This window comes from Dermatophagoides farinae, unplaced genomic scaffold (assembly GCF_024713945.1).
Source record: "Dermatophagoides farinae isolate YC_2012a unplaced genomic scaffold, ASM2471394v1 contig2, whole genome shotgun sequence".
Lineage (NCBI taxonomy): Eukaryota > Metazoa > Arthropoda > Arachnida > Sarcoptiformes > Pyroglyphidae > Dermatophagoides > Dermatophagoides farinae.
Window position 1 is genome coordinate 215,331 of NW_027461517.1, and position 21,219 is coordinate 236,549.

Below are 21,219 nucleotides of genomic sequence, written 5' to 3' on the forward strand. Positions count from 1 at the left end.
AATGAACAATTGTTCAAACCGCTTATCTTGAACTGCTGCTGGTTCGCTTTCGACTAGCTTGTAATTCGATAAAAAATCTTCATACTGATCTAGTTCGGATCGTATGAAACTCATATTATTTAATTTTATTTCTTTTTAGGTTTAAAAGTTTAACATAGTTTACAAAAAATATATAACTGAAGACTTAGGCTAACTGGTAATTAGTATTACAATTTGTTTACGTATCAAACAACTTGACGCTTGACTACATTTAATTTAAAATAAAATCCATGATTTTTTGGGCCCAATGTTTCGCCGTAAATCCAAGTGCTTCATAAATGTCCGCTGTTTTTCCAGATAATCCAAACCTGTCTAAGGTAATAGATATTTTTTCATCGAAAAACTTGCTGAGTTCTAGCGTGTTGTAGGGTTCCATCAAAGCACAGTGACAGTGACGAGGAAATATGCTGGTTTGATATTCGTCGTTTTGTTCAAGGAATAAACACCAAGAAGGGAATGAAACGACTCGAACGTTGAAGAAAGGTTCTAAAAGTTTTTTGGTTTCGACAGCAATCTTGAGTTCAGTTCCAGAGGCTGCAAGTACAATTTGTTTCTTGTCAGATAAAGCAGAGAAATCGTTGACGATATAGGCACCATACGCGACGTTGGCTGCTGATGTATTTGAAGTGGGCGTGATCTTGCCTCTCGATAACAACATTAGTGTGGGAGTGTTTTTTCTTTGTAGCCAGATCGCGTAAGCTCCGGCAACTTCTGCGGCGTCAGAAGGCCTGATCACGATGAGATTGGGCATGGCTCGGAAGTGAGATAAAGATTCTACGGGTTGGTGTGTAGCGCCGTCTTCGCCCAGCTCAATGGAATCGTGAGTTGCTATAAATAAAACCTGGAAATACGACATGGCAGTGAGCCTTATTGCACCCGCAGCATAGCCAAAAAAGTTGAAAAAAGTAGCACAAAAGGGCAAGTAGTAGCCGAAAGCGGCTATTCCGTTGCTAATGGCAACCATTGCATGTTCACGAATGCCAAAATGAATGTATCTTCCATTGCGGTTGGAAGGTTGCAAGGCCTTGTCTACTAAGTCGTCTACAACAGTGCGATTCGAACTCTTCAAATCAGCAGAACCTCCGATAACGTTTGGAAGACGCTCACAAATATATTTCAACACGTGCTCGGACGTTCCTCGTCCGCTGTCAGCGGGCAAAGTACTTCCAAGATTAATTAGTTCGGCTTCGAGTTTTTTTGTATTTATAGGAGCAGTGAATTTTTCCGTGATTGCCTTGAGTTTTTCGTTGCTTGTAACCAGTTGCTCGTGTTTGGCAAGAGATTCAGATAAAGTGACGCATCGTTTCGTGTAAAATTCTTTGACCTCTGGCGGGAAATCGAGTTTGTTTTCCAGAGTGATCCCGAGTTTTTTTCTTAAATTGCTCAGTTGGTCTTCCTTTAACGGGGTTCCGTGTACGTCTGCAGTGGCTTCATTGTCCGCTCCAAAACCGATAGTCGTGTTCACTATAAGAACAGTAGGTCCAGCGATTTTTTTAGTTAATTTCAAATTTCTAACAATGCCAGTATAGTCTGTATTACCGTCTTGAACGCAGAGCACGTTCCAATGATAAGCTTTAAATAAAGCGGGGATGTCTTCATTGAAGGCGATAGAAGTGGGGCCATCGATAGTGATACCGTTTCGATCGTATATCAGTGTCAAGTTGTTGAGTTGCAGGTTTCCAGCTATCGCAATCGCTTCTAACGCCACACCTTCGTTCAAACATCCGTCTCCGCACATTACATAGATGTGCGGTTGAATTGCGAAGTCAGCGTGAGCACTCATATTTTGAGCGGCGATCGCGAGCCCAACAGCTTGGGCAACACCTTGCCCAAGAGGCCCAGTAGTTACATCTACGCACGGAGTGAGTTTAGCTTCTGGGTGGCTAGCAGTGATGCTACCTAGTTGCCTGAAATTCATCAAATCGTTCTCTGTCAAAAGGTCGAACAATCTGAGCATTGTGTAAAGTAGCGCAGAAGCATGCCCATTGCTCAGAACAAACCTATCTCTCCACACCCAGTTGGGGTTTTTTGGATCAAAGTTAAACACGTATCCAAATAAAGCGTGAGCTATGGGCGCACATCCCAACGGAGCGCCTGGGTGTCCAGATTTCGCAATCGTGACCATGGAGGCTGCAACCGAACGAATTGCATTTATGCAGTAGATGTTTATATCTTTATTATCTAAGGCCTGTGCATTAAACACTGGCGGTTTATATTGTGATATGTTACTCATGTGTTAAATAGTAATTAATTGCAATTTCATCACATTTGTATTTACTGTGAAAAATTAATTGAAATTTCATAAAGCAGCGTATTTTGAAAAAAAATAAAATGGAGTTGGCAATAATAGTATCGTTTATAGTCACCGAGGTTTGTATAATAGCGATTATTTTCTGGAAACTCCTCGTTAAAAGAAATTTGGCGTTACAAGACAAACAATTCCTCGCTGAAAATACTCAACTCCGCGATTTGGTGAATAACCGATCAACTGTTAAAGAAGACTTGAAAAAGATTTTTAATTTATATAAGGAAAAACACAGCTTAAGCGACGAAAAGTTTTACGATGATTTTTACGGCGGCTATGACGAATGTTGGATCAGGTTGTTGAGCAATGATGACTATTGTAACTGCGTCAATATATTGATCAAGAGAACAATCTATTTGTTGCATGTTTTGTACTCATTAGAACATAACATAACGCGCCGCCAGCAGCTGTTCAACCGTGGTCTTTTACACGAAGTGCAAATGAACATATGGAACAATTTCAACGAGGATGTTTTGATTGAAATTGACGAAATAAAAAAAATAGCAGATTTAGTCAAAAAAGATTGGGGTAAATGTAAGTTCAAAGAGTTTAAAATGTTTTTAGCATGTAAAATATTTGAGGACTGTACGAACTTGATAAAGAGTGGCTACGAAATAAAAAATAAGAGTTGAGAAGGGTAGGATTTCCGTTGATTTTTGAAAAAAATTATTATTGATATAATAAATAATTAAAAATAGTGATAAGTGAAAATTTTAGAAAAAATTTATTTAATTTAAGTTGCATACTTGAATAATTTGTTTTTGTGAGGCAATAATAAACCCTCATCCATACACAGTTGAATAATAAAGATGTTTAGTGAAGAGTCGCAGACGGCTGATATAATGGGTCAGGAGGAAACGAACAACACTGGTAAGTGTGCTGCAGTAGAAACTTCAGTAGGATCAAACTCCCCGCCGCATGTATACTGGGATGACGACATAAGTATGAAGGAATATGGAGACTCTGCAAACGACTCTTTGAAGGACGAGAACAATAACACCTACGAAGATGAAAAAAACGCCCAGAAATTCGTAGACGAAACCGAAGCAGGTATGATAGATTCTGTTTCTGACAGCAAACTAGAACAAGAGGTTGACGATAACGACAGAAAATCGGATAACCAGCACAACAACAGGTATTCAGACACCAATCGCTACCGCGAAAACCCGCGTCAACGCGACCATTACGAAAACAAAAGCACAAGTATTTTAATCGACAACTTAGACTCAGATATCTTTACACAAGACATTCGTGAACATTTCGAATCGCTAGGAGAAATTAGAGACATCTATATTCCACTCCATTATGAAACTCGTGAACCCAGGGGATTCGCTTTTGTCGAATTTTTAAAGCGCGAGTCCGCCGAAGCCGCTGTCAAGGAAATGGACGGAACGACCATTAAAGACTGCAAGATCTATGTACATATCGCTAGACATTCTCGTAAAACGCCCGACGACATGCGTTCGCGCCGCGGGGGTTACAATAACCGAGGCGACGACCGCAACGGCAACGGTAGAAGAAGCAACTACTACAACAGTGGCTTTAAACGTCAAGACAACGGATACAGCCGTGACCGAGGCGAACGAAGTCGCGACCGTATTGACCGCTCGGATAGGTCAGACAGGTCCGAAAGACCCGAGAGATCTGAAAGACCAGACCGTGGAGAGCGAAGTGGCCGTGGACGGGACAGAAACTACAATAGAGACCGTAGTAGAGACTTCAGAAGCCGCTCCCAACCCTACAACAGTCGCGAAAACAATTATAAAGGTTCTCGATACAACCGTTACAACGACGGCGACGACGACAACAGTAAAGACGAGTAGTTCTGTTTTTAATTGATGGTAATTATTTTTAGTATTTGTAATGTAGTTCACAACGTTAGCAAACGTGTTTATCTTTGCTGGTATATGTATTTAATTTTTGTCACCATTGTTTACGCTTAAATTGCTTGTTTATACAAACGTAATTTAGGTGCAACGCTATGACCGCCAAATGACAAACGTTAAAGAAAGCAATTTTCAGCAAGTAAGTCGTATGTACGCTATTTTCCGTAGTATAACAAAAAACTCAATGAGCTCGAAGAAGAATTTGTTATTTTAGAAGTAAGTTGCAAATTCCAAACGTTCTGCAGAATGAATATCAAATAGTTTACAACAAACTCAAACCCAACCAAAACAGTTCGCTAGAAGACACAATTATCCAAAAAAAAGGACTTGACCTAAGAAGTGAACAATTGCAGTATGAACTCAAAAAGCTGATCCAGCTAGGATCCAACATTGAGATAAAAATCCATAATCGGCTATTTGCCGACTACCAAAACTCGGTCGAGGAAATGTCGAAAATTTGTAACTCGAATTCCGTCATTCAGTCTAAGCTCGAACTGCTGCAAGACGTCATAAATTACATGAATAGAAAAATAATTACGCAAAACGCTACTATTGAAATTTTGTACGAGCAAAATATTGTTTTGCAGTGTGAGGTAAATCGCTTGATTGCTCAGCTCAATGATTGCACGGAAATCACGCAAAAAGAAAAAAATATTTCGGTGCCTGAAAAAATTCCGAATAAAAATGCAACCGAAAATAAATAATTATTTATCTCGTCTTTCTTCATCGTTATAAATGAGCAAAAGTATAAAATCCAAAATAAAACGCAAGTATCGACGAGCTCGTCGAGAGTTTTTGGAAGCCACTGAAGAGAAGGTCAAGCTTGAAAGTAAAGTAAAAAAATTAAACGAAATTATTTCTGGTAAAAAAGTGGCTCCAGAAGTTCAGAAGCCTAACGCTTTTTTGTACCCTGAAAATCCAGAAGCAGTGATTCCCCAGGTTAGAAAGCGCAAACTAGTTGACTTAAGACTAGCTGTTGCCAATATCAATTTTTAAATGCTGGTCTGCGTGTCATCGCATTACTGTAAGTGCTGCGTACCAAACAGCAAAGACCTATTACCTGTTATATCCTTTCTTCATGGCGTTGTCTAGAGTAGTGGTATATTGGTTCAACGCCGATACTATGACTTCATCGCCTTCCTCACGGTTACTTTTCTCTTGCTCAAGCATTGTTTTTATTTCGTAAATACGTTGAAAGACGTCTTTTTGGAAATTGTTTCGCGATTCGATTAGCGACTGCTTAAACATTTTTGCTTCGCTCTCAATTTCATGGAATTTGGAATTTAGTCTTTGCTACAAAAAGATTTTTCACTGCTGCTACTTACTGTTTCCGTTTCCAAGTGGGAGTACATCATGTTTTCCAGTTCTTGCACTTTCATTGCGAACACCTTTGATGTTTCTTGCAACATTTCCGGCACGTTCGACTTGAGTTCCTCAATGGACTGCTTACAAGTTGTAATTTCAAAGTTTAATTCGTGCACCGTGTTATCGTTTTCCAGAACGTTTATGCGACCATTCAAGTTGTTAAATTGATATTCTAAAGAAGAAAGCATATGGACGAATTCTGTGTTTTTTTTCTCTATAAAGTTTTCGAAGTGATCGCGTAAATTACACACTTTTGATTCATACTCCGCAGAAATCGTTTTGTGAGCTTCGATTCTGTCTTTTGACAACTTCACCAGCAATTGCTCAAGCTCTTGAATTTTTTCTTTGTAAATCTGCAGTCTGTTCGCTTCGTTTCGTAGTTGTATGTTCGCTCGTTCGTCAACAATTTTTTCTACACTCTGGAGCTTTTCTGTTATAGACATAAATTTGTTAGACTGAAATTTATCTGTATTTTTAATTACGTAGGGTGTCTTAACTTTAACGTCTGAATAGTCCGTACCGGTGTGCACAGATGGCGTGCCTTTACACGGATTTGCCGACGCGCAAGTCGATCGTAAATAGCTGTTGTTGTACTTGGCTGCCGTAGTGCCGGACTTTGGCGATTGAACGGACTCTTTTCGTTCAATTGCGATGTTTGACTCGTTCATTGCAGCGCTCTTGTTAACTTCGTCATTGCCATATCTACTAGTCACTCTGGAAAAAGCACCGCTCATGGACTGGTTCTGAAACCCGTGCAGCTCGTTGCTATAAAACTCTCTGTTAGGATTTATGTTGTACGCTTCATAATTTTCTGAGTTAGGCACGTGAAGCTTATTGGCAATCGATTTTATTTTGTTTTGAATATTAATTGATTGCTTTCTGTTAAGAGCATGGCTTTTTTGCAAATCGAAGGAAGCAGGAATTTCTTCTTTTTTTTTTGATTTATCGTGCGTACCAGCTCCTAGATTGACTGAACTTTCAATTGGAAAGCTGGATGGTCTGACGTCGCTATTAATGTTCAACATACAAAGATCTATTTTTTCCGATCATTAAACAAACTGGTTCAGATTTCGCCTGGAAAATAAATTTATTTTTTTCATTTTTCAATATTTAACGCTTTATCTAATCGTATTTTTACAGTTAAATATGTCCAGTTCGGAAGTTGAAAAATTCTTAGAACAAGAATTTAGCGAAAATAGCCAATTTTCTGAAACAGAGGATTTGTCTTCAGAGTTGGGGTCGTATTTAGAGGGAGATAGAGTCAAGGTTTTTGACTTGTTTTCAATCGGATTTCTTAACCTGAAAAATAAGTATGAATTTTGTCTGATTTGTAGAAACAAGTTGTTGGAACACTGCATCGCATGTGTCACTAGCAACGACAACGTCGAAAAATTGAGTTGCAGCATCATCTGCGGTAAGTGTAATCACATGTTCCACCAGCATTGCATTTCCCGCTGGCTAATAACTCGCAACGTTTGCCCTGTGGACAACGGAACTTGGGTTGTGAAACACATCATTTAGGAAGAGTTGTTTTAAGATTTTCGAAACTGTCAGATATTGACTGTGAATAAATCTCGCATAAAATGTTTTTGTTATTTGCAGTATTTATAGGTTCAAGTCGGTTCATGACGCTGGCTAAAGTACTAAACATGGTTGAATGATCACAATAACAAGACATTACTAACGCGTACCAATCATTAGGATCGATGTATTCTTCGAAAAGCCAGCAGTGATCAATGTAAAACTAAAAAAATGATCATATTTGCACATTTTGTTTTAACTTACCAAAACAAACAAAACAGCTGTAGCGCGCAAATCGAAACGTATTTTACGTTTCTCTAGCAAGTTAATAAACTGAACAACTGCTTCGTTTATTAGATATAGTATGTCATTTTTGGAAATTCCCTGTTGCAAAAATAATTTTATTACGGAAGTAAAATCGAAGATAGTTTTTTCCGGATCAGCGACTTGAAAAATATGACGAATAATGTTGGCTAAAGCTTGGTTAAGCGCAATAGCGTAACGTTCATCCGATAAATGACAGTACTGACTTATTAGATTGCTTTCGTGATCAGGTTGAGTAATGTTTTCATCTGCGCTCATGGCGGTAATTTTTGCATTTTATCAAAATATAAAACAAAATTACCGAAAATAAATTAAAGCATTCTTAAAAAATTATATCTTATTTGCTCCGTGCATATTACCAGCATTCTAAATTGGCTGCATAAAACGAGCTTGTTCAATTTCTATGTTTGAGATCATTTTGGCAAAACTGAAGTGCAAGCTAAACAGTTTTACATTATTTAAAGACGAAAACTCACATAGAAAATTATGTTTATTTCAAAGCAAGATATCAAGCCATCTAGACATAATCCACGAAAAAATCAATAAATACAGCAATTTTATCGATGAACAACATGATAAAATTACCAATTTCTGTTCGTTGATTAATTACAATGCAAAGCTAAAACTGAAGTATCACTTGCTTTGTCGATTATCAAGTCGTTTTGCGATAAACGACCCTTTACTCTTCGATTTAGTAAAAAATAAAAGAACCCGTTTTTTGATAAATCCAAGAAAAGACCTACCTCTTCTCAAATCTAAACCTTGGAATGAAAAAAAACTGACAATAGCCGTGAATTTTGATTTGCTTTTTAATGAAACCGGATCTGACGGAATTAGTGAACGTAACTTGATTTCACGCCCCGGTGCGCTTGTCTTGCTTGGAGCTTTGCACGCGAACAGCGAGCTGGTGCTATATACAAATCTAGATTATGCGTCTGCTACCAAAGTAGCTGAGCTGATTAATTTTGACAAAACTAAGCTCATATACAAAAACGATTTTAATAATCGTAATTTAAAACTCAGCGCGCGTCGGCTGGGCCGAAATGAAAATGAAACTATTTTTGTTGACTGCAATAATGCCTACGTAAACTCAGATAACTTAATCCAGATAAACAAAGACGGCGCTTTAGATTCTTCTTTAATTAATCGTTACATAAAAAATGCTTCGTTATACCCGCAAGGAATTAGCGAATACTGTCAAACAATCAAGCTTGCAGATGTTCAAAAAGAACCATTTATAAGCAGGCTATTACTAATGTTTAACATTTAATACTATTAATTAGAAGTCTTAGATTTTTCATTGACAGAGTTTTTAAACAACTGTTCAATTTTATTGTAAATCTCACGAACAATAGGTTTGTCAACAGCAGGTTCTCTCTCGTTGTCTTTAATTCTCTGAAAAAAATCTAAATGTTCTGAGCGAAATTCTGCAAAAATAGTTTGGCGGTAAAGCACGTACTGTTTGTTTTGTTTTCTAAAACTGATTGTAGCCAGTTGTTTTTATCATCTGTCATTTTGCTTAGTTTAATATTGAGTTAAAATATTTTGAAAATTAATAATTTGCGAGTTTAAGATACTCTCAAATTAGCGAATTTTCAAGACCGACGTTGCTGAATTTATTTGAAGATGAAATAACATAAGTTTTTTACATGTCCGATTTGAACGAAATCAGTAAGTATTACTCAGCAGACTTTGAGCCCAAGGAGCTGCAACGTCAAAGACAGCGTTTTTTAAACTTAAGGAGAACTAATCCGTCTAACTTAAAAAAACAGAAAAAATGTAAAAAACTGGACATAAGAATGTTGTGGCCATTCACGTTGATGTGTTTGAACTGCAATGATGTTATGTTTGTAGGAACCAAGTTTAATGCAAAAGTCAGTAAAAAATTCAACGAAACTTATTTAGGCATTCCGATATGGAAGATCGAGGGGAAATGCTTCAACTGTCACTCTACTATTCGCATATGCACAAATCCTAAGAAGCTCGATTACGATGTTGAAGAAGGCGCTAAACGACTGTTTGATCGAAACATTGCTCAGACACAGGAAAAAGAGGAAAAAGAAAAATTTAAAAAAAAACTGGAAATTTTGAATAAAGAAGAAGTCTTAGAGTTGAAGGCAGTAAATGTCAGCGAAATTATGCATTCAATCCGTGAAATTCACGAAATAAAAAAAGTCACCCAAAAAAAACCTGAACTCCAGAGTGAAGAATCAAAAACAAAAAAAATGACTGACGACTTATTTTACAGCTACTTAGAAATAAACGACTCTAGGCCAGGAAAAATCTCGACTGTCACGAATGAGGTCAAAGTAAGCTCGTCAGAGAATGGTGGGTTCAATTTCGATGTTATTAAAAAAACTAGCAAACACACAGGTTCTAGATCACAGGTGATGCAAGGATACGATTCGTCATCTGACCCTGACATGTAACAACTATTATTATTCAGAGTGCAGTTTAAACTTCAGCACCAATCACGTGTACATGCTAAGTGATGTAATCATATATGAAAGATATTCAGACTGAAAAAGAAAAGGCTCGGATAGTTTATTTGGCTTCAGTAAAAACGGGATCTTTTTTTGGCTATCAACTTGCCCGTGTTGTACGTTTTTCTTCCAACTGTCTTTTGTACTTAAAAAATTGTCTGCAAAGAAACTGTGATTCGTACTCCGTAGTGACAGATGTGTACGGCCTGATTCCCGCCTCAATAGTGGACTATACAGATGAAAATTTCAAACTGTATGATTCGCGAGAAATCAATATCAAAGATTGTAAACCAAGAAATAAATGCCCATCAAACTTTAACATTGATACAAAAAAGAGAAACGACGAACCATTAACTGAAAAAAAAAATTCGCCTAAGTTAAATTACTGGGCCACAGATGTCACTCATGTAGACGAGCTGATTCAGGTGAACATTAAATAATTAGAAATATAATTAATTTTGATTTTCTATTTCTACCAGTGTTCAAATTTCTTATTTAATGGTTAGGAGCAAGAGTCGATGGGTACTTGTTAAGTTTTATGCGAAGTCGCTGTCTAAAAGTTCTGAATCAAGTTTGAATAACATAAGTTCCAAAGAAGTAATAGATAGCATCGAAGTCACGTACCGAAAACTATATGGAGCTATTGGACTAGGGAATTTTGTGAAGGCCAGCTCCATAATTTATTTTAACAGCGATTTCAACTTAGCTATTTTGAAAGTTGAGTACTATTCTTATGAAAACACGTTGTGCAGCATTTTGTTGACAACATCGATTAAAGACGTGGTTGTAACACCTCAAATTCTAAGTGTTTCCGCAACCTTTCGGGGGCTAAAAAAAAATTTGAATTCAGCAACGAACCGGCTCGTGTCAATCGACACGTTGACCGTGGTTTAGTCGTTTTGGGTTTAGCTGGCCGATTCGCCTTGTCGCTCGCCTTGCTTTTCGTAAAGAAACAGAACAGCTTGCTCCATGTGATTATTGACGATTTTAACTCTGCTGACGATGTGGTCGTTAAGTTTGTACCAATGTGGCCCATTACGAACTAAGGTGTAAAAATGGCCGCCTAGCCCGCAGCCTCTGTGTACAACAAAAGCTTTCAGATTGTACACGGGTGTAGTTTCCTCTATGTAATCTTTTATTTTTTCTATTGTGTTTAAATTTTCTGGTGCGCTAGATAATAATTTATCGTACTCGTCTTTGTTTGAGTACTCTGCCGCAATGAAATTTATGATTTCATTTTCGTTTATAGGGTTCACTTTTTGTTTTTTACAATAGCTGGTGTACGCTTCTCTGGATAGTCCAAGTTTTTCTACCAGTCCGGGCTTAACGTTTTCTGTTAAGTATTTGACGTTGTCATCCATGGGTAAATCATACATTTTCAAGTTATTTAAAGGAAAAATCGCGGGCGCCTGGCATTTGCTAACTATTTTAAACTTAGTGTCATAGTATGTTCGATTGACTGCTATCAGCAAATATTTTGAGTCGTCAGGCAGCTTCGCAATGTTGCTGCTCGTCGTAGTGAGCTTGATCGTGTTTAGGGATGTTGGCTTGAATGGGGTTAAGTAGACTATTCTTTGCGGGTAAAAACAGCCGAGCAACCTAGACAAGCCAAAGACGGATTGCGTGTCTAAAACTTCTAGAACATCTTCTAAAAACTCAACGACATCAGCTTCGGTATGTGTCGAGTATCCCGCCCCTATTTCCAAAATATTATCGAGTAAATGTGTAGGGTTGCTGACTTTGTAAGAAAGGCTGTAGTCGAAATCTAAATATTTTCGCTTTTTCATCTCTTGCACGGATTTTTCGGATATTTGAGACTGCAGAGTGCCTCTTATTTCAGAGTCACAGTTAGAGAGCGCCAGTTTCAAGTCATTTACTGTCAAATTTTTCGCATATTTGACAAGTTCCTTTGATCGCAGTTTGTATTCTTGAACGTATTTAAACAAGGTAATACTTTCGTTCTCAGCTTGCAAGTCTTCGATCAAGCGTAGTACATCTGTCACTGTATCATTGATATCGTGTCTGGAGGTGTCGGTCACCAAAAATTTCAATATGTGAAATGCAGAAATCAGGTAACAAGTTGTCCCTAAGTTTATCATCGGTTTGATATAAATGGGGCTTCCCGGACCATTGAACGGCTTCGGGGGAGGACAGGTCACTGCAATAGTGTCTTTAGATATGAGTCGCTCTTCAGCCAAAACAGGAGCTTTTGTACTGGATCGCAGTTGTTCTTCGGTCGGAATTAAGTTACAAACCGAAATTGCAAACGAATCGTATATATATCGGTAAAGCGACTGACGATCTTTGAATATAATAAAGCGGTCTAATTGGTAATTGTAACATTCATATGTATCTGACGACAGTGTGTTTAGTTTCAAGACGTACGCGTTGGAAGCGTTGCTTAGCCAGTGATTCAACGACGCACTGTACCCATTTGATCTTGTGCACAAAGACTTTTCATTCAGGTAGTTGTTTCTGCCACAACCAATGAAACCATCATGCAAGTTCAACCACAAGTTAGTTGTAGCACCACATTCGTCACACTTCCAATTGGAAACGGAATTTAAATCCTTTATTCGACCCTTCGCTTCAAATGGGAAACAATCTATTATTTTTGTGTCTTCTTCTATTTGTAACTTGTTGTCGTAGTTGAACTGATACCCGCCTTTAGATTTAGCATCTGCATTCGCGTTAAATAAAACCTCGTAAATGTCTGTTTGAGTGTAGGCTGAACCGTCAGGTTTTTTAACGTCTGTGTTAAACTCTACTTCTTCAATGTATTCGTAGTATATATCGTTGCTAAAATGGCTTTTTAGAAATTTTGTCAATAGCTTTTCTACAAAATCAGTTTTTGAAAAAAAGACACGATGTAGCTTGTAAGTAATTAAAGACTTATCTTTAAGTTCAGAAACGTGTTTCGAGCAAGCTACTTTAGCTGGATCAGTTACATCGATATAAAAAACTGTTTCAGCAAAAGCGAGTTCATTTTTATCCGTAACAACCTTATCTACACAGCTTTTAGTGGTAGATATGGAACAATAGTTACAAACGAAGTTGTTTATATCAAATACTTTATAAACCCACTTCATCGTTTGTGAAGTTTTAGTGATAATTGGTATTGTAGAGTTTTTCAATTTTAGAAATTATAAATAATTTTTTATATTTAGGAATTATGGGCAATGCAATTTTCTTTCCAATGTGGTTGTCTATGCAATGATTCATAATAAATCTTCTTAGCTGAATTATTGTGAAAGTTTGTTGTTTTTCATGTATATAAAAAAATTACCTATGCTGGCTGCTTTAAACGCCTAGATATTATCTAATCTAATTAAAAACTGGACGATCAGGGAATCGAACCCTGTACCTCTCGCATGCGAAGCGAGCGCTCTACCAAGTGAGCTAAACGCCCAAACCTTAGAAATTTTCACGTTGCCATACAGAATATGACGGTGTAAGACAAATGAGAAGTTGTACTAGAAATAAAACTAGGCTCACGGTACAAACGTTAATTTAATAAATTACCGCGGGTTTGAGACAACCGTTCGAACTATTAAACAGCCTATGTAGCATAGTGGCATTGCACTGGTTTTGTAAGCCAGAAGTCATGGGTTCGATTCCCATCGTAGGCTTTTGTTTTCAAGCCTCTATGGTATTAATCATAGTACTTAAATTATAATTACATCTTTAAAAAGGGCTGCTCTGGGAATCGAACCCAGGACTTCTTCGTCCCGAACGAAGAATCATACCACTAGACCAAGCAGCCTAATTGGACGCATAGAAATAAAAACTGGTCAGCCGGGGATGTGTAAACTAGTTTTTTGTAGTTTTTTTTTCAGGAATATGTATTGGAATCAATTTGAGAAGTTTATACGTAAGAGAATTTTGTGGGGTCCAACATAATTGTGGCCGCTGGAAGTTTGTCTAACAGATCTCGGGTCAATTGTTTTCTTCTTTGCTTATTAGTCATAAACGGATTGTCGCTGGAATAGTTTATTTCGGCGTATCCACTTCCGGGAACTAACAATGGGCTAATGTAGTTTTGAGTTGAAACAAATAAAATATCTTCAAAGGGCTGAAAAACAGTTGAATTTATAATTGAACCATCTCGGAATCGATGATGTAAATATTTCTTCTCTCTGATTGACGAATCAAGTAATAAATCTTTCCACACGTTGACAACAGGACCTTGCGAAATGGAAACTAAATTGTTTTGCGAAACACTTATTTTCGACTCGCCGTGGCTGGTTAGATTTATTATTTTTAAAGGCTTTATTGCATTTCGTATGTCAAAAATTTGTACTTTTTGCGACGCATTGGCAACGATTAAATAGTGGTCGTTATAAGCTTGGATGTCACAAATTGGAACGTTTTTGTCAGCGATAAATGAAACTGCCGGGGAATCCAACGAGGGCGTCCAAAGACGAACAGAAGAATCGTCATGACCCGTAATCACAACTCCATTGTATGGATTATGAGTTAAGCAAGTCCTGTTAAATTTTTTTAATGTATGTGTAGTAATGTTTTCTCCGGTAGATATATCGTACCAAGAGAGTAATTTGTTCTCAAACGATGCAGAAACCAGTAAAAAATGGTTTGGTAAGTAAGTAAGCTTTGTTACGTATTTATGATCTGATAATGTATTTGTTAGAGTGCCTTTTTCATCGTAAAGTTTAACATAGTTTTTGTTAGCTAAAGCTAAGCGTTGAAAATTGTAACAAAATTTCGCGTCATAAACCGTTTCGTATGTTGAAAAATTCGAAATTGCGTCAGCTGTTTCGGAAAATTCAGTTATAATGCACTTTCCTGTCTTACTTACTGACAATAAATGCTTCCCATCTCTAGTTATGTCTAAGTAAGCATTGTCTTTAATTGGGATTTCCTTTGCAAGTTTAGATTTAGTGTTTGAAAGATGCTTCTTGATTTCGTTTTGAGTGACTTCCAATGTAGTTTCGTAAGGCAAAGTAGTTTCGATAAATCCTGTTGTAGCTGGTTGGGTTAATTTTTCATATTTTAAATGCTGACTCAGTTCTTTTTTTAATTTAAGCTGTTTTTTCACTTGCTTTACAATTTTACCACGCTCAAACTTATTTTTGATGTGCTGTTTTAAATTTACATCGTTAATCGTCATCTAACTTGTAAAAAATTATAATACTAGAATTTCATCAATCGAGACTACGCCACTTAAGTGTAACTATTTTAAAATTTTGTGTAACTTTGTTTTTTTGTTAATTCGAAAATAATTCTAATTTTCCAAAAATAAAATAGTTTCGAGATGGTAAATTATTTGGTTGCAACACTCAGCTGCACTTAAATGATAGTCTCCCAAAGATATTTTATATTCAGTGATATCGTTCTGTACATAATCAGTGTAATTTCCCTTGGCAATGCAACCAATGAAAAAAGCAACTGGTTTCGTATTTTTTTGGAACTCAGAGAATAATTTGTGATGTATGTTCGACAGACATGATAGTAACGTCGGGTCAGCTGGTTTCTTTAAAATAGCTAGGTTATCACTGAGTAGTTTTTTCAGATCAATATTTTCTCCATCAATTTCAAAACCGACTTTAATTGTATCCGGAGGGAAATACAACAACAAATCGTTTTTTACTATGGAGAGTAAAACATTTTTGCCGCTAGTATCGTAAACAACTCGATTTATCAACAAACATGCTATAACGTCTTTAAAAGCTGTGAAAGATTCTGGCAACTTCCAAAGGGGAGAAACGTTTATCAATTCATTTGTCTGCGTTTGTATGTATACACTGATAAGTCCAAGCTTGTTAAGGGCGCTTTCTTGCAACTGTAATAGACAATGATAAACAATATCAGGTCTGCAATCTTCAATAACTCTGTCTGGATCGACTTTCAGTAAACTTTTTTTATGTATTTGACCTTGAACTATATCATGTTCTCCGTGCCCTATGTGAATGAGTTCTAGACAAGCCCCCACCAAAACAAAAATAAACTTTGCATTTCTTGTTCTTTCAGTATGATGCCTTGAAATTATTATTTTACCTTTTATGTCATTTGAATTTATCATGCTAGTTATTAATAAATCATATATTAATTTTGGTAAAATTATAAAATACTTGTTGGGAAATTTTACAAGCAAAATTAACCTTATAATCATTAATCATCACTAATAAGATCTTCAATGTCTTCATTAACGTATTTTTCAGCTATTGTGGCGTTTTTTTCACTCACACTAAGTGGAGTGTACTGACAAATGTCAATAAAAGCACAATGCTTGCACTTATATGTTTCATGAGTAGTCAATTTTGTTGCGTTTCTTTCTCCATACCACCACTCTAATAAATAATTCAATGTATTACTAAGATTTATCTTTTTAATTGGTATTCTTTCTATGTGAAATATTGTACCTTCGCAATCATATTCTATTTCTGCGTAATTTAATTTAGTTGGTAATTTTTTGAACGACTCCAAGTAAAGCTTGAGCATGTTTTTCAAGTTTTTGTAAGGTTGTAAAATGTCTAGTTCAAAGGGTTTCGTTTTGTCACATTTGTACAGATCGTAAAATGCTTCAAAACTTTCATCCTCAGAAGATGCTTTACGTAATTTGTCAATAATAAACGCATATATTCCAAGCTGTAACGCACTAGATTGCTTTTGCGAGTCAGGTGGAATGGTAAGTTCTGCTCTTGTTTTCGTATCTTTTAATAGTAAGTCTCCATTAACGTCAACACATATTTCATCAATAATGCCACGTATTATAATGTCGTGATCTAATGGGTAAAAAACCCAAACTTCTCTGACTTTTTTATTAGTTTGAAAAATTTCTTCAATTTGAATTACAGTATTTAAAAGTTTAATACCCATTAGCTCCTCCACGCACGAAACAGTAACCTCCTCAAACGAATGTGATTCTAATTCAAGTTGTTCGTGGCGTTTAATACCTCTCTTAGTTGCTTCAGTTTCGATTTGCAGCTTGGTAACTAATTTGTACAGTAATTGGTATTCACACCAAATCTGATTACTGAAATAAGTAACACTTATCTTTCCGTTTGCAATAGAAAGTGGAATTTCATTATTTTTTAAAATATTTTCCTGATCTTCCAAAGCTTTTTTGTGAGTTATGGTACCACTTTCACACAACTCTGCCGTGTTTTTTATAAGCTTCAAAAATTTATGATACTAATACTTACTGTCGGTCTGTAAATTCTATTATTCGTTGCATATGACATTTAAAGTAATGTTTTTTATTTCAAATCATCAAACTCGGTGTATTATTGTCTTGGTCATATTAATTTGGTTGCTTAAAATTTTCAGTTTAATTCACAGATTTGAAAAGAAAAACCAATTGCATATTTTTTTTTTAAAGAAAGTTTTCGATTTTTTATTTGCTAGAAACAGATTTAATCTAATACTAAATCTTTTGGTTATGTCTGAGGTTAGTCGTAAATCAGTATACTAAATAATGACAGTCGATGTAATTTCTTTTAAATGGGTTTTTCAATATTTCTTAATTAACTCAACTACACAAACGCAAAACTATGTTGAGAAACTGCGTTCTATCATATTGGGTCCTAAATTCGATTTGATTGACCAAATCGTTTTAGACGTTTATTTAGATGATTTCAAGCAATACATTACTTGGCAGCCCAGCGCGGATGAAGCTCGTAAAAACCCCATATTTTTGGTTAACTGTTCTGAAGCATATGACGCATTTGTGAACCAACCGTTAAAATATATACAAATATTGAACGATGCTGTGATTGATTTAGCGATTTTGTTATATATTTTACGTTTTGAACTTGAGCCGACTTTGCTGAACGACATCTCTCTATTGTTGACGTCTAGAGACTGCTCAATTTCTATTGATTCACTTTTGAGTCGTTATTCGGACTATTTCAAAATCAGGCTCAAGATGAACCATCTGTTTGTTAATTTCATAAGTACTACACGCCCAATGTCGTTGTTTGATCTCACTAGTTTTTACGTTCACAAACTCGTGTCTATTGAAGGAATATGCATATTGGCTTCAAAGCCTGCCATGAAGGTTCAAACTCTTGTGCTAAAATGCCGTGACTGTGGCAACCAAAAGATGCAATTTTTACCTCCCTGGAAACAAGGTTCAATGCTGCCGAAGCAGTGCGAAGCAACAATAAATCTCGATCCGAACAATCCATTACATACTAAAACGTCAGCTTGTGGAGTTGAGCCGTACCAAATAGTGTCAGAACTATGTGAGTTCTACGAAGTTCAATCACTGAAAATTCAAGACTTGCCAGAAAACGTGTTGAACGGCGAGACTCCAAATCATATTATGGCTAATTTCACCACGCCTCTAATTGGTAAAGTCGTCCCGGGTTCCAGAGTACGTCTAATAGGTGTATACACTTGTTTACTAAATGATCAAGTTATAAATAAACAAATCAAATCCGCATACATACATGCTTTAGGAGTAGAATGTTTCAGATCTGGTCCCAGTATTTCACTGAGCTTCACTTCGTCTTTGAAAGAAGATATTTGTTATTTGGCTTCAACTCCTAATATAAAAGAACGGATATTTCAATCCATCGCTCCTACAATCGAGGGTCACGAAGATATAAAGAAGAGTTTGGCTTGCATGTTGTTTGGAGGTAACCGTAAAGTTCTTAGAGACGGTATGACTATTAGAGGCGATATTCATATCCTATTGCTTGGTGACCCATCGACAGCTAAATCTCAACTTTTACGCTTTGTATCAAAAGCTTCCCCAATTTCAGTTTACACTTCCGGTAAAGGGTCAAGTGCTGCTGGGCTTACCGCGGCTTTGATAAAAAATCAAAACGGAAGCTACGCGTTAGAAGGAGGTGCTATGGTTCTAGCGGATGGAGGAATAGTATGTATTGATGAATTCGACAAGATGCGAGACTCTGACCGAGTCGCAATACACGAAGCTATGGAGCAACAAACTATCAGTATATCAAAAGCCGGTATTAACGCGGTCATTTCAACCGAATGTGCCGTGCTTGCCGCCGGTAACCCTACCTTTGGGTTTTTCGACTCCACTATGTCTACGTCGGAACAACACAACTTTGAATCAACTATATTGTCAAGATTCGATGCCATATGGCTTGTCAGGGATTTGAGATACGAGTCGATCGACAAGAAAATCGCTTCTCACATTTACAATATCCACAGAGGAAATCACCGGTTTGGAGACAACATGAATTCTTCTTCAGACTTGATTTCCAACTCGTCCAAAAACACTTTCTCATTTGAGCATTTGAAACAGTATGTTCAATATTGCAAAACTGTTTGCATACCCCATTTGTCTGCTAACGCAGCTAAATATTTAGAAAATTTTTACGTTGAAATTCGAGAACAAGCTCGAGTATTGTCTAAGAAAAATAAAAAAACACAAATACCGATTACGGTTCGTCAGCTGGAATCCATTGCGCGAATTGCAGATTCTCTCGCTAAAATGACGCTTTCCGACGTAGTCACTGAACAAGATGTTGAAGAAGCCATTCAAATATTTAAACTTTCTACTCTTGCGACTGCAGACACCAACTCTTCCAACAGAGAATATTTCACTGAGTTTGAGCTGGCAAGGCTTAAGACCTGCAAAGATGTCATATTAGAACAGGTTCCCATCGGATCTAAAATTAGCAAGTTGACTTTAAGCAGTAAATTGAAAAGCAAAACTTTCGCCCCTGATATTATCAAAGCTGCTATTGAGGAATTGGTGAAAGATCAGACTCTTAAAGAGCTTGCTAACAATACATTAAAACGAATTAATGTCGGTATTTAAGTAAATATTTAATTAAACTTTTTTGAAATCTATAAAAAATGCATCGTCCGCTCTTATTGCGTCTATTCAAACTTTTTAAACGGTTATAAATTAATGAACATCACTAAGAACGATATATCTTCTATCATTTCAACTTTGCTGGCTGTCAATGTCGATTTAGAAGCTCAATCTGAGATTATTGAAAAATACTTACTTAGTTCCCGTAATTCTTTTTTGATCGTCGCTATCACTCCTGACGAAAAACTTATTGTACATGTAGATCGATTAGTAACTCCCGTTAAACGTTTTGTGTTATTTATTAAAGATAAGATTTTCAATACGACGGTATTTTACAGTGAATCTGAAATTTTAAATGATTCCGATTTAGTAGAGTCGATGAAAAATTTATTTCACGATACTGTAAAAACTTATTTAGACTCTGTTGAGTTTTCGGAGAACAAACAAATTACGACAAATCACGTATTGAAACGTTTTTTAACGCAAAATGAGCGTCCATTTGCAGATCTTTTTGTCATAAAATCTGAAAAACTTACAATATATATCAATACCGTATTGAATGAATTTTATCTTACGGAAAAGCAATCTACTGAACAGACTTCATACTTAGTAGCTAAAATTAAAAGTAATAGCGAATTCTATACTGAACTTATGAGTCAGGCAATTCATTGGAACAAGAAAATATCCGAGCTGTTATCTCTCAATAGAAATGTGTTTTTACTGTCAACTTATTGTACTAAAACTCAAGAAATAATTAAACTTCTCGAGGAATTAAAGTTACAACTATCCTTTAACGACCAAACGAAAATAATCATAGAAATTTACAAAACTCTCAAGACTGATTTAAGTCCAATATTTATCAGTTCGATCTTGGATACAACTTTAAATTTTTTTCTCGATATGAAAAAAACACTGGAGTATGTTTCGAATGAGTTGGAATCTAACTCCATTGAAAAGCTACACAGACAAATAGACGACGTACTCAATAAAAGTGTCGATTTTTTATCGCGTTATCAAAGCAGCAATGATGAAACACAGGTTTGGGTAGACTGCTTCATAAATTCAGTTATACTGGCTATACTTCACGCAACTGTTAAAAATATAATGTTAAAATCAGAAACAAACTTGGAAGGATGGGAAATGGCCGTGACCTGGTTGACTCACCAAAAATATAAAAATTTCTTCTCCAAAATCAGTTCTATTTCTTTTTTCAATGATAGCAAGTTTCAAACTCTAGTAATTTTACTTAAAAATCTGATAGAAGTAGAATCAGAGGTACTGCTCGAAATAAAAAAACATCAGAGTTATGTAACTTTTCTAAAAATTTTTGATACGACTAGTATACAAAATGATGAAAACCTACTTTTACAGGCTGACAAGAGTTCATGGTTGTTGGAGAGAATTATTAGCACCTCCGGAAACAAGTTAAATATCAAAATTTCTGACGTATTAACCCAAGCGGGTAAAAATGAACTGGAATACCATGAATTACTCGGCGTATTTGTCAAAGAAAAAGAAGCTTTGTCTCTGTACAAAAAAAAC

The 21,219-nt window shown here is 36.3% G+C and overlaps 2 protein-coding genes and 3 non-coding genes across 5 annotated transcripts; 3 read left to right on the forward strand and 2 right to left on the reverse strand.

The window, feature by feature from the left end:
* The first annotated feature begins 3,123 nt into the window (after positions 1–3,123).
* Positions 3,124–4,167, forward strand: LOC142597954 (uncharacterized). The gene is made up of 2 exons (XM_075734954.1): positions 3,124–3,214; positions 3,245–4,167. Exons 1-2 carry the CDS (start codon positions 3,154–3,156, stop codon positions 4,165–4,167), a joined length of 984 nt encoding a protein of 327 aa, XP_075591069.1. The 5' UTR covers positions 3,124–3,153.
* A 9,092-nt stretch (positions 4,168–13,259) lies between these two features.
* Positions 13,260–13,332, reverse strand: TRNAA-CGC (transfer RNA alanine (anticodon CGC)). Its single transcript has one exon. It is a non-coding gene; the product is annotated as a tRNA-Ala (tRNA).
* Positions 13,333–13,480: 148 nt separating this feature from the next.
* TRNAT-UGU (transfer RNA threonine (anticodon UGU)) lies at positions 13,481–13,552 on the forward strand. The gene has a single exon. It is a non-coding gene; the product is annotated as a tRNA-Thr (tRNA).
* Positions 13,553–13,614: 62 nt separating this feature from the next.
* Positions 13,615–13,686, reverse strand: TRNAP-CGG (transfer RNA proline (anticodon CGG)). Its single transcript has one exon. It is a non-coding gene; the product is annotated as a tRNA-Pro (tRNA).
* Positions 13,687–18,207: 4,521 nt separating this feature from the next.
* On the forward strand, positions 18,208–19,680 carry LOC142597955 (uncharacterized). The gene is made up of 2 exons (XM_075734955.1): positions 18,208–19,079; positions 19,539–19,680. Exons 1-2 carry the CDS (start codon positions 18,208–18,210, stop codon positions 19,678–19,680), a joined length of 1,014 nt encoding a protein of 337 aa, XP_075591070.1.
* Positions 19,681–21,219: the final 1,539 nt, after the last annotated feature.